This window comes from Sarcophilus harrisii, chromosome 5 (assembly GCF_902635505.1).
Source record: "Sarcophilus harrisii chromosome 5, mSarHar1.11, whole genome shotgun sequence".
NCBI classification, from domain to species: domain Eukaryota; kingdom Metazoa; phylum Chordata; class Mammalia; order Dasyuromorphia; family Dasyuridae; genus Sarcophilus; species Sarcophilus harrisii.
In genome coordinates this window covers 270,596,973-270,610,031 of record NC_045430.1, presented here as the reverse complement: position 1 = coordinate 270,610,031, position 13,059 = coordinate 270,596,973, and the positions used below count along the sequence as shown (strand labels likewise).

The 13,059-nt window shown below is 50.9% G+C and overlaps 1 protein-coding gene across 2 annotated transcripts in view; it reads left to right on the top strand.

Annotated features, from left to right (window-relative positions):
- The first annotated feature begins 2,804 nt into the window (after positions 1 to 2,804).
- The window catches only part of CHN2 (chimerin 2), a 252,628-nt gene continuing 242,373 nt past the window's right edge, over positions 2,805 to 13,059 (top strand). For both annotated transcript variants that reach the window (XM_031940509.1, XM_031940508.1), the window contains exon 1: positions 2,805 to 3,046. In XM_031940509.1, coding sequence (XP_031796369.1) covers positions 2,995 to 3,046 — 52 coding nt within the window. In that variant the 5' untranslated portion in view covers positions 2,805 to 2,994. The remainder of the gene's footprint in view (positions 3,047 to 13,059) is intronic.

Genomic DNA, 13,059 nt, shown 5'->3' with positions numbered 1-13,059 from the left:
TAGGTGCATTATCCACCCCCCCAACTTCACAGATGAAGGAACTGAGGCTCATAGACGTTGTCACCTGATCTTTGAGACCAGTGACTAAAAAGGGATTCGAATTCAGGGTTTTCTGACGCTGGGCCTAGCTTTCTAGCTCTTCTGCCACGGGGCTACTCGGTTTTGAATCTAGATTAGTATATTGGACTTATCAGGGTTCTATTAGGGGTTTCCTGGCAGAAATGCTGGAGTGGGTCACCATTCCTTGTCCAGGTCACCTTACAGATGATGAAACTGAGGCCCGGAGGATTACGGGTGATTTGCCACCGACACCCACAACTAGTAGAAGAGCCTGAATTTGAATTCAGAGCCCACGGACCCTCCGCCTGCACACTATCTAAGGGGCTGGGGCGGCCTGGGCCCCAAAGCCAAATATACTGCTCTATTATAGCAGCTGCCCATGTGAAACATATGACCTAACCACATCCACAGCTGGATCCCAATTTCAAGGCCAGTTGTTAAATCAAAACTAGTGTGAAATGAAACGCGTACACACAGACACGAGTTAGCTTAAATCAGCCTTCTAAAAAAGAGAGCCGAGCGGGCGGCAATTATTTAGCATTTATTATGCACACACAGTCTGTGAGGTGCTGACAGATCTTGGAACCTGCCACGGTTTGGTTGGTGTTCATATGTCTCCAGATAATTTATAAATTAACTGTGTCCCTTTACCCGTGTTTTTTAAAAAATGGCGCTGGCCCAGCGTCCCACTTTCCATTTGGGCGTATAACGAGACGACATCCATTCTTTAATGCTTACTTTTCCTTTGATCTCACAATTTCTGTTCAGATTTCACAGTTTTGCCTCCGCTTCAGGACTAAATGAACAGGTTGCCCTGCTGGGAGCATGAAATAGGTTGGGGGTTTTAGAGCCTGCGTGATATTCCCTTCCGGTGAAATTGATTTCGCTTTAAATACAGTGTAACCTTCTCTTTAGGTCAAGTTCTCTCTCCCACTTCAGCGGCTCCTCAAGCTGCGAGTCCACCCACCGACCTGCTGCTGAATCTTACTTAGCGCGAGGCTTTCTTTAGGGCGCCGGTGGAAGCCCCCTACCCCACCCCCCACCACCCCCGGCCCGAACTCCTTTTGACATTTGGGCTTTGTTTGGTTCAGGACGGTTCAAATCTCTCTTGTTTCCTAAGAACTCCAAGCTCCTAAGGGTCCCGGGCACAGATGGGTAGAAGGATTGGCTCAGGCTTGGGCTCTTCGGGAGGCTGGAGCCCCAGTGGGTCAAGCCCAAGGACAAACGGGGCCAGAAGCGCGAGTGGGAGTGGAGGGTCAGGACCCATTCCCACAGCGCTTTCTGCCTTGCTCCCTGCCTCCGGGCATCGGGCCTCCTCCCAGGCAGGCGGAAGGCTTCAGAGGCGGCCTCGGCTTGAGGAAGCGTCCCTTTAGACCGCAGCCCTTCCTCAGAGCTACAGGCGCTCTTATTCTCGGCCGCCAGAGCCCGAGTTTGTCCCGGGGGCTCGGCGAAGTGCGGTTCGGAACGCTGGCCGTGGGGGAGGCGGGGAAGCCGCGCGCCTTCCTGCTCCCGCCTGACTCGGGTCTGGCCGGAGCGCGGAGGGCGGCGGCGTCTGCCGCTGGTAGCGCCCCCTTTAAAGCTCGGGTTCTCCCTCTGGGATACGTGAATTTAGTGGACAACAAATTAGAGGGGCATTTCCCTATAAATTTCCTTTGTAATGCTGTGTGTGTGTGTGTGTGTGTGTGTGTGTGTGTGTGTGTGTGTATGTGAATGTGAGAGTGTGTGTGTATGCATGTGTGTGTGAGTGTGTGTGTGTGTGAGAGAGTGTGAGTGTGTGTGCAAGTCAAGTGTGTGGATTTAAAACCCCCAGATCCCAGCGGACTCATTGCCCACGGGACGCACACTACAGGTAGAGCCCGTTTTAGAACAGCGGCCCGCGCCGCTTGACCCAGTCCCGGGATTCGGGGTGCGAGCGCAGGCAGCGCGGCGTGGAGCCCCTTTGCAGCGTCTCTCTGGGTCTGACTGGGCACTGGCCGTGCCCGCCCTTTCAGCCCGGGCCTGAGAGCCGGGCGGCGAGGGCGCGTGGAGCTGACAAGGTCGTGCCCGCTGGGCCCGCCGGCCCCCGGCTCAGGTGGCGCCTCCCTCGAGGAGGTCGGCCCCCCCTGGCCACCGGGCAGCTGGTGACCGTGGCGCCGGTCTGCCCTGGGCCCCGGAGGCCGAGGAGCCCGGCCAGGAGGGTTTCTCCCGAAGGGCTGGCTCCCAGCTCCGCTCCCTCGGGCCCAGCCTCCCCTTTGGAGCCCTCGCCGCCTCGGGCTGCAGCCGCGAGAGGTGTCTGGCGAGCAGCCGCCTGGCATCGATGCCGCCGCCGCCGCCGCCGCGCCTTCCCCGTTCCTTTGTGTGGGCGCGTGGAGTGGAGGAGGCGGGACGAGGGGAGGGGGCCGCGCCGTTCTGTCGGTCCCGGTGTGTCGGGGTGTGTGTGTGCGCGTGTGTGTTCTAAGTGTCACCTCCTTCTCCCGGGGCCCCGGAGCTGCAGAGGAGGCGGCACGGAAGGAGCCGGAGCTCGGCTTTCCCTCAGAGCTTGGGACCCATTTCGGGAGAAGCTCCAGCCCGGGCGGTGTCGCGCGGCCCGCCCGCTTCCCCGCTTCCCCGCTCTGCTCGGCTCCGCTCGGCTCCGCTGGCACCTCCCGCGGGCCGCCCAGAGCCGCGCGAAGCGGAGCTGCGAGGGGAGGAAAGCGCACTTAAATAGCGGCGTTGGCCGCGCGTCATCTGGCGGAGCAGGAAGTGCAGCCCAGTCCCGAGGGGGAGCGGCGCTGGCGAGGGAGGCTGGGAGGAGGCGGCCGCTCTGCGCTCGGCGTCCCCGGGACTTTGCCATGGGCTGGGGGCAGCGGCAGCAGCAGCAGCGGCGGCGGTGCCAGGACGGCGGCGGCAGCGGCAGCCACAGCCACATCTGGACCCGAATCTAAGGAGGGGCTTCGCGGGGGGATCGAGCGGGGGATGATGGCAGCGTCCAGCAACTCCAGTTTGTCGGGCTCCTCGGTCTCCTCGGGTGAGTGAGTTCGCGCCCGCCCGCGCGTGGGGGCCGGCCGGCCCTGGCCCCGAGGGGGCTGGCTCCCGGTCCTGGCCGGGGGAGCCCCCGTCCCCGGAGCGGTGCCCGCTGCCTTCTCGCAGGCTTGCCACTTGTTTGGGGGGAGGCGGCTGCTTATTTCCCAGCGCCGAGTCACCGCTCGCTCGGTCTGTCTGCCCGGGGCAGACGTGGGAAAGGAAGCGGGAGCGTCCTCGGGCAGCGGAGCCGGCCTCTCCCGGGTCGCCCAGCGCCCCGGAGAGCGAGGGTGCGGGGGACTCTCCCCACCCAGCGGGTTGGCGGCGGCTGCCTCCGCGCGAGGTGGGCGGGGGCGCTGCGACCTCTCCCGCCGCTCGGGCTTGGGATTCCGAAGCCGAGGAGAGCGAGCCCCTTTCTCCGCCTGCCGGAGCCTCTTTGTTTGTTTCAGAAATTAGCGGTGTGGACGGTTAGGAGGAGACTTGCGAGTGCTCGGGGCACGCTTAGGCAGAAAGAACGGGGTAGCTCTTTCTTCCCAGCCGCTTGCAGGCTGGCGGCCGCTTACTCTCCGCTGCTTTACAAGCGCGCGCGCGCGGGGGGGTGACACGGCTGTCGGTCTCCTTCGGAGAGCCCCCGCGCACGCTTACCTGCCGTCGGCGGGCACCTGAACCAGGCTGGCGGCCGCTCGGGGACTGTCAGCGGCTCTCCCGGGAGAGCGGGAAAGCGAGGGCCCGAGCCGCGGCGCGATCCAGAGGCGGGGCCGCCGCTGTCGGGACGCGGCGCTTTTCCAACGAGGGCGATCCTCGCCGGAGCCCCTCGGGTCGTGGCAAACTTCACTGGCGGATGCCGAAGCGGTCCGGGCTCCCGGGGAGGACACGGCCGGAGCGGGGCCGGCGGCTCCACGCGGGGCTTCGCGGAGCCGCGAGGACACCAGGGGCGCGACTGCTCCGGCTGTCGGAGCCCGGCTGGGAAATTCGGGCACGCGGGCGGACCGAGTCAGGGCGGCGCTGGGGGCGCTGGGGGCGGGCGGAGATCTCCGCCGGCGGTTTCCCTCCCCGGCACAGGGTCCACTCCCAGAGCGCTCTCCTTCCCGGAGCCGGCGCGGGCCGGGGAGGGCGGTGGGCACCGACGGGCGGGCAGGTAGAATTTCCTGCCTCTCAGCCTAGATCCGCACCGAGGGGTAGATACGCGTATTTTACACAGGGACACGTACATCGTACACAAGCACCAGGAGGGAAAACTGAGCTCCCATGCGTGACACAGAATGTGCCAGGCATTATTATAGCGGTGATATAGTCTGCATTATCGTGTATAATACTATGAAATACATTCAGTCTGGTGCGATGGAAAGAATGGAGTCAAAAGACTTGAGTTCTAATCCTGGGTGACCTTGGCTAAATTAATCTGGACCTCAGTTTCTTCTTCTGTAAAATGGGGATTGGCTCGCGCCGAAGGTTTCCCCCCCCCCCCAATATCTCGAGTAGGTAGATTGACCTCAGTTGATTTCCTCTCCATTTGCAGTGGGAGCTGGAAGGTGGAGGAAGCCTGCGAGCTGCTGACTTGGTGGCCCTGGCCAGCTCTGGGGAAAGAAAACAAAAGCTGCTGCCCTTGGCAGCCTCATCTAGCTGGGGAACGTGGAGCAGGAGGGATAGTGGTTCCTGGGTAGAAAAAACCCTATCTACTTAGTGGGACACAGGGCAGATCGCCTTGCCCAAATTATAGCTTTCTCTGTTGTGGATACAGAAGAGAGCGAGAGATGGAGTGAGAGAGAGAGAGACACACATACACACACACACACACACACACACAGAGAGAGAGAGAGAGAGAGAGAGAGAGAGAGAGAGAGAGAGAGAGAGAGAGAGAGAGAGACAGAGAGAGTACTTAGCATTAGGAAAATGTGACACCATTAAAAACAAACAAACAAACCCAACCTTTGGTAGCCCTGGAAAATCAAGCAGGCAGGAATTGAGCTAGAAGTGCAAGGAATTAAGTCCTGACATGCAGGACAAATCTCACTGTGGTCACTTGGTCATGTATGAACAGTTGAGAATCTTAAAAAATCTCTTATCTTTTGAGACAAATTTACCAATTCAAAAGCCCGCCTCTCTCCCAGTCAACTAAGAAAATGCACATGGAGGTTCCAATATCAGGAGCTCGTGGGATCCTCCAGTCTTATCCTACTGAAGGCAGTAACTTGTTGATTGTATATAGTTCTACTGCATTTAAGCTACGGGGGCCGACTGGGCAGTTCATTTGGGTTAACTACCTTGGAGTCCATAGCTCAAAAAGAAAAGGGTCCTTCCTGGTCTCAGAGGCCTTCCCAGTAGAAAATGATGGATCATTTGGGGGTTGGGAAGAAAGGAAGAGTCAACAGTATCATGTGTTTCTTGCTAATAATATGAATTATATGAATGACATGTTTCTGTGTGCTTGGAGAAAACGCAAATGATCAATAACCATTTATTAAGCACCTACTGTGTGCTAGGCACTGGGAGCACAAAGACAAAGACAAAAGCGGTCCTTGTCCTCTGGGAGTTTATAGTCTAGCCTGAGAAGAAAGTAGGAACTAGGACATACATAAACACACCCCTGAGAAATAGATGCAGAATTGATACGAAGTAATTTTGAAGGGGAAAGAACTGGATGGAAAAGGTGCAGCCTAAGAGTGTGAGCTGAGCCTTAGAGGAAAAAAATAGAATTCCTGAGAGGTGGAGAGAAGGAGGATGTGTGTTCCAAGCATGGGGGACAACGGCTGCAGAGGCATGGAAATGGCAGATGGAGTGTTCTGCAGGAGAAATGCCCAATCTGGCAGGACCTCGGTGTCCATGGGTGGGAATCCCATTCAATGTGGTGGAAGCCAGTGGGGCTGGGGACCAGGCTGGGAGGGCTTCACGTGCCTAGCAGAGGAGTGTAGATTTGATCCTGGGGGGAAGATGGAACCACTGGAGTTTCCTGAGTAAGGAGGTAACATGGAACCATGATATATTGGTATGTTCTGGAATTATTCCAAAAAAAAAAAGTTTCCAACACTCGTCTTCACTGGTGAATTCTGAACTCTTTCATTGAAACTGATGAAAATTAGACAAAATATGGGCAGAGCCTCCTGTTTGGGAATCAGTAAAGTGCATCGTTCATATCTAAGTCCACAGTTTTTACAGTTTTTCCATTCGTGACCCCTTTTCACCCAAGAAATCTTTATAGAACCCTGGATACTTAGGTATATTCAGTGGGTAAACAAATCAAACATTTAGAAACAATTTCACAAGCCCTACACTGACTTATGAGGCCATATGTGGAGGCACCCACAGTTTCAGAAGCTTTGATCTATGCGGTCGGGGATTATTTGCTTGCAAATTGCTTTAGAAAATATGAGAACCGTCATTTCTGATATGCAAGAATATCGTGAGAGATACAGATGCAGAGATGAAGGCGTGGGTGTTGGGGAAGGAGAAGGATCTGGTGGTGATGGCAACTGTTGGTATCTCTATAGCCAGAGTCACTAAACAGTAATGACAATAGCTGACACTTATGGGAAAGTGCCTTCCCTCCATCCACTCAGGGAAGCTTCAAAATGACTTTGTGAGGGAGGTGAATGGGTAATTTTTATCCCCATTTTACAGATGAGGAAACAATCCCAGAGGGCTTAAGTAACGTGCCTGTGGTTCCATCTGGGGTGGGATTTCAACCCAATGAATCAACGAACATATTTATATCCTTACTCAGGCAGAGAGGCAGTCCAGGAGAGTGGAGGGAGAGTTGGTCTTGGCAAGCCCAGCCCTTCCCTCTAGATGCCAGGCACTGTTCCAGGGGCTGGAACAACAATCTAACAGTCCCTGCTCGCAAAGAATTTACATTTAGGCAGACAAAAATGTATAAAGATATTCAGAATAAAAGCAAAAGTAATAAAATTCCGGGAGCACAGAATCTGAACTGGAAGAAGCCTTAAGGGATATTGAGTCCAAGCTCAATACAGATGAAGTTGAAATACAGAGGGTTGGGGCAGCAGTGGATAGAACAGCAGCCCTGCCTGGTTCAAATGCAGCCTCAGACACTTAACACTTCCTGGCTGTGTGATCCTGGGCAAGTCACTTAACCCCAATTGCTTCAGGGGAAAGAAAGAAAGAAAGAAAGAAAGAAAGAAAGAAAGAAAAGAAAGAAAGAGAAAGAAAGAAAGAAAGAAAGAAAGAAAGAAAGAGAAAGGAAGGAAGGAAGGAAGGAAGGAAGGAAGGAAGGAAGGAAGGAAGGAAGGAAGGAAGGAAGAAAGAAAGAAAGGAAGAAAGAAAGAAAGAAAGAAAGAAAGAAAGAAAGAAAGAAAGAAAGAAAGAAAGAAAGGAAGAAAGAAAGAAAGAAAGAAAGGAAGAAAGAAAGAAAGAAAGAAAGAAAGAAAGAAAGAAAGAAAAGAAAGAAAGAGAAAGAAAGAAAGAAAGAAAGAAAGAAAGAAAGAGAAAGGAAGGAAGGAAGGAAGGAAGGAAGGAAGGAAGGAAGGAAGGAAGGAAGGAGAAAAAGAAAGAAAAAGAAAAAAGAAATACAGAGGGTTTAAGTGATCTGTCCAAAGTCACATTGTAAGTATCTGAGGAAAAATTTGAACCCATTTCCTCTGGAATCCAAATACAGACTTCTGTCTGCAATGCTGCCCTATTAGTAAATATTTTTTAGGATGTGCAAAGTAATATGGGGAATACAAAGGATTCCTCCAGGAATTCCTCTCAGGAGCTCAGGGAATTGATGGGTTTAGGTGGGATCATCTCCAAGGTCCACACTCTGTCCATCTCTTGGGGACCTTTCAGTGGGGTGTGACTTTGTGCAAGCTTTCTGGCCTGGAGTCAGGACTTCTCCAGGAGAGTGACCAGCTTTTTCTTTGTTTTTCTCTCCCCAGTGCTTAGCACAGAGCCCAGCACGGGATAGACACTTAAAGCAGCCTTGTTGATGGGCCTGTCTCACCTCCTAGCATCCCTAAATATGAATGCTCTTGTCCGAATTCCCAGGGAGCCTTGCTTTCCCCCTCAGCAGGTGAGAGAGACGGTTCTCTGGTCCTTTCTAGCTCACGGTGCCATGAGATCCGAGCCACCTGCCGCTTCCTCTGCCCCGTGAGTTTAGCTTTGAAGCCTGAGTTTGGACTCCTCAGACTTTTGGATCCTTCCATCTGCGGACACCCACCTTCTCCTGGATCATTGCTCCCTAAGCACGAGCCTGTCCGGGCTCCTTGTGGCTCAGGGAGCACTTGGGTCCTGGCTGGGCGGCTGCTCTCAGTTCCAGAAGCGTTGGGCCGGCTGAGAGTGTGTTTGAAGGGCCCGTTGTAGCTGGGCCTGGGAGGAGAGCTGGCTTCCTCTGAAATGAAGTTCCTTCTTGACCCTTAGTCCTGTTCTGAGAAAGGTGTTAGGTCCCCGAGATACTGAATTTCAGATTCACCTTTAAACAATCCTAGAATCCTAGGAATTCTCCAGCAAAAGTCAAGGTTACCGAGGGGAAAAAAGGACATGGTTGTGATTGTAGTACAGAGTGTTCCATCAGTGTCTGGAGTCAGGGACTAAGGCCAACTTCCCCATTGGACAGATGACAAAACTGAGGCCTTCAGAGCAGAAGTAACCTATTATCCAAGGTCATGCTGGTAACAACTAAGCAAGGCAGCCTCCTCCCCCCCCCCCCACTCCCACACTATGCCCTTCATCTCATTTTTTTCCCAGACCAGTGGCAACATGTGAGAGATTCAGTGTCGCATTTATGGAACTCCTGGGGTCAGGGGCTCTGTTGGGTACTGGAGAGCCAGAGATAAAGAGCCGTACAGTGGGTGCCATTCTGCTGGAAACACCCTGGGTACATACGAGTAAATATAAACTCAGTCCATCCATAAGCACCTACTAAGTGCCCATCAGGCACCGTGGCTGAGGTTGAAGATTCAGGCTAAAACATGAAACCATCCTGCTTCCAAAAGACTTACATAGGGGCAGCCTGGGGCCATATGGGCGCGATGTGTAGAGAGCTAAATGGACTCGGGAAGCCCTGAGCTCAAACGTGCCTCCGGACACATCACCTCGGTGACCCTGCACAAGTGTCTAACTATCTTCTGCCTTCATTTCCTCATCTGCAAAATGGGAATAATAGCGCATAACTCAGTGAGGGTAAAACATAAGATTTGCACTTTGCAAGTCTTAGGTACTTAATGAATGTTACTTATTATCACTAATGTTGTTTTCTAGGAGAAAGCTAGAATCCATCAAATTAAAATAAAATACATGGCAAGCAAATGTATCACAGTGGGATCATAACATCCTTGGCTATTTTAAATGTCAAAGAAAAATTCTTCTGAAGTCATGAGATTAGCAGATCATGGCTGATTTTCCTCTTAAATAAGCAGTGATTGATTCACAGAAGAGCATCGTGGTAATGTCATGTCACATATATGGATACATATTTGTGTGTTTGTATATAGTATGTGTATATATGGCACGTGTATACATGCATGCATATCTGCTTACACGTGTGTAGACATTTGCACACTCACATATATACATACGCATGCACATGTGTAGACACTTGTACACACATATACATACATATACATGTGTAGACATCTGCACACACATTCACACATATATACACACATACACATGTATAGACATTTGCACACTCATATATATATATATATATATATATATACCTGCATACACATGTGTAGACATTTGTACACTCAAACTCACACATATACACACATATGGACATTTGCACACTCATGTATACACACATACATGTGTGTAGACATTTGTGCACACTCACACTCATATACACACACATACACCTACAGCTTCATTTCCAAATCGACAGCTCTTAAGAGTACAAATTGACACATGGAAAGTTACAGAGAAATAGAGATAGGATGGTTTCCAGTAACCGAAGGAGGCCGAGCATCAATGTTGACAGAGTCCTCCGGAGACCAGGAAGTGTTGAGATAGCCCATCACAAACTGGAAGTCAGCAGAGACTGATTTTAATTAAGATCTAAGAATCTTGTGTGTGGAGCAAGGAGAAATCAGGAGGATATGCAGAGCTGTCATGGAAAATGAGCACGAGGGGATGGATTGAGGTGTTTCTGCCCAGCGGTCGGGGGGGGGGGGGGGGGGGGGGGGGGGGCGGGCTCCATATTGCTGCTTTTATTCTGACTCACCCAGGAAATCCGAAGCAGCCTCTGCCGCCTCCCTGCTTTCCCTTTGTTTCAGGGAGATGGAAAGTGTGAAAATTAAATCGGTTCAGGCCCAGAGCATTTATTAAGAGCCTGCTATGTTCTAAGAACTGAAAATACCAAAAAAAGAGGCAAAAATGGAGTCCCTGCCCTCAAACCCAGATGTAACGAAAAATACTACGTGCAAATGATCGACTACAAACTAAGGCTGCTTAGGCTACACTGAAGGTGATCTAAGGAGGTGATCACATCAGGAGGGATCAGGGCTTTTGGTCTTCACGGCAATCGTGGCTGCAGGGAGAGTAGCTGGGTGGCTTAGTGGTTAGAATGTGGCTTGGGGCTCAGGAAGGCCTAGGCTGACATCCAGACCCTGGAACATGTCACCTCCACGCTCCTCTGCAGAATGGGAATAATAATCTCTCCGACTTCAGCTTTTGCAGCAAGGATCAAATGAGATAAGAAGATAAGAGTTTATGTTATTTAAATGTCAGCCATCACTGTTAACTAAAAGAATCCACTCTATTTCTGTCAAACATAACAAGCATGCAGTCTTTCGGGGAGAGACCAACTAAGTGGAGATTTCTCACAAAAGTGACATTCATATTGGAAATTTGCTTGTAATTTTTTTTTTTTTTTTGCCTAAAGCTCTAAATCCATTTCCCCCCCAGGATGCTTGTTTCCTCAGTTCAAAGATTTGTGCTTAGGATTATGGTTTCATGCTGCTATTTGGATGACCTTTCCTCACCCCAATTTCACTGGCAAGCTTTTCACCTGCTCCCTGTGCATCCGTAGAACCCCTGCTTTGAGAGAGAAAGAGAAAAAGAGAAAGCAGAGAGATATATAAAGAGAGACAGAGACAGAGAGAGGGAGAGACAGAGACAGAGAGACACAGAGAGCCACAGAGAGAGGACTGTATTTGTTCCATGCTCTGTGTTGTGTTCACTGGGTTTCCTGAGCCACCTGCCTCCAGGTGGCTTTTTGCTGAGAAAGTCACTTGAATGTTTTGCCTGTTGTCACCTATCAAAGTGAGCTGTTTTCTGTTCAAGACGGGTTATGTGTGAAAACAGAGCAGTCGTGCAACCTGTTTAAGTAGGCTGTGCGTGTGTGTGTGTGTGTGTGTGTGTGTGTGTGTGTGTTCCTTTGAGCTCTCTAGGGGCACTGGCCAAAAAGCTGCTCCCGCTGGGGACCAGTCTGTTGTTCATTCTCTGCTTTGGTAGGGCAGCAAAAGGAGCTTCCTATCAAGTCCAGGAGATTCGTATGTTGTGTCTATATGAGTGTGTGTATTTATATGAAAACATTTTTGCTGGAAATATATATATTTGGAAATGTTTTACAGGAGGGGGAAATCATAAATACTGACCAACATCCTTAATCTTTATCTGTTTCCCAGTGACCCTTTATTTAGAGAACCAGCACAACATTAACTGTGGGAGCTGAAGCAAATTCTTTGATCTCCCTTTGACTCTGTCTCCCATTGGAAAATGAAGGCATGGAACTCAAAGTTTTTTGTCTGTTCCAGCTCTAGATCTAAGAGCCTAAGTTCTAGGTCTCCCAATTAGTCTCTTCCCTCTCAGAGGCTCATTTTCTTCATCTCTTGCTCCCTTTCAGCTCTGGGTCTGTGATCCTATGATGAAATCACTTAACTTCCCTGGGCCTCAGTTTCCTCCTCTGTAAAAGGAAGGAGTTGTACTAGATGATCCCTGAGGTCCATTCCAGCTGAAAGGTGGAATCCCAGGTCTGCCATCCTATGAGCTTTGTGAGTCTGAGTCACTTTCCCCCTCTTGGTCTCAGTTTTCCCATCTGTAATGTGAATAAGATGAACCAAATATCCTGATGGGTCTTTTCCGATTCTAGATCTAGGATCCTATGGTGAAGTCCTGTCTTCTCGTTGAACCTCCCTTTCTTCAGCTGTAAAATGAGGTGGTGGAACAGGATTCCTTCAGGGCTATTGTCCTAGAGTTTCTTTTGTGAGTAGATTTACAGCTTAATACTAATGAGACCTGAAATGGTTTGTCAAGAGATAACGTTAAAAATTATGGTGGGCCTATTAATATGGAAGCACGTTTTTATGTGAGAATTATTTTCACACCATTTCTCTTTTCTCTGCTCAGAAAGAAGTCACCAGATCTAACCTGTGGAGGACACTATTATTATAGGCTCCTAATTGATTTCCCTCCCACCAGCCCCTTCCCTTTCCAGCCATCTCTTCGCTCCATTCCGTTCCTCTCCTCGGCTGTACCTAATGCACGTCTGACTCCTTTGTCCCTCCTTTGCTCAAGCAATTACGGTGTACCTTGATAGAATACGAGCTCCTGTTTGCCGCTCAAAGCCCTGTACAAACTGGCCTTAGGGCCCAGGGGTCCTCAAACTTTTTAAATAGGGGGCCAGTTCACTGTCCCTCAGACTGTGGGAGGGAAGGACTATAGTAAAAACAAAAACTTTGTTTTGTGGGCCTTTAAATAAAGAAACTTCCTAGCCCTGGGTGAGGGGGATAAACGTCCTCAGCTGTTACATCTGGCCCACTGGCCGTAGTTTGAGGACCCCTGTGCCTAGGCTGTTTTGTCAGACCGATTGCACACCTTTACCTTTTTCTCCCAAAGCAGCCTCTGCTCTTCCCCTTATATGACGTCCCATTCCTTACCTCTGTCCACCTCTGAATGCTCTCCCTCCATACAGTTCTACCTCTTGAAATCCCCAACGCTTTTTAAGACTCATCTCCAATATCACCTTTTACCTGAAGCCTTTCCTGATTCCCCCTCCCTCAAGCTGCCGGTGCACCCCTCTAGTAAATTACTTCAGAGTTCGTTTGTGCAGCTGGACAGTTTCTTTTCTTTTTTTCTCAATAG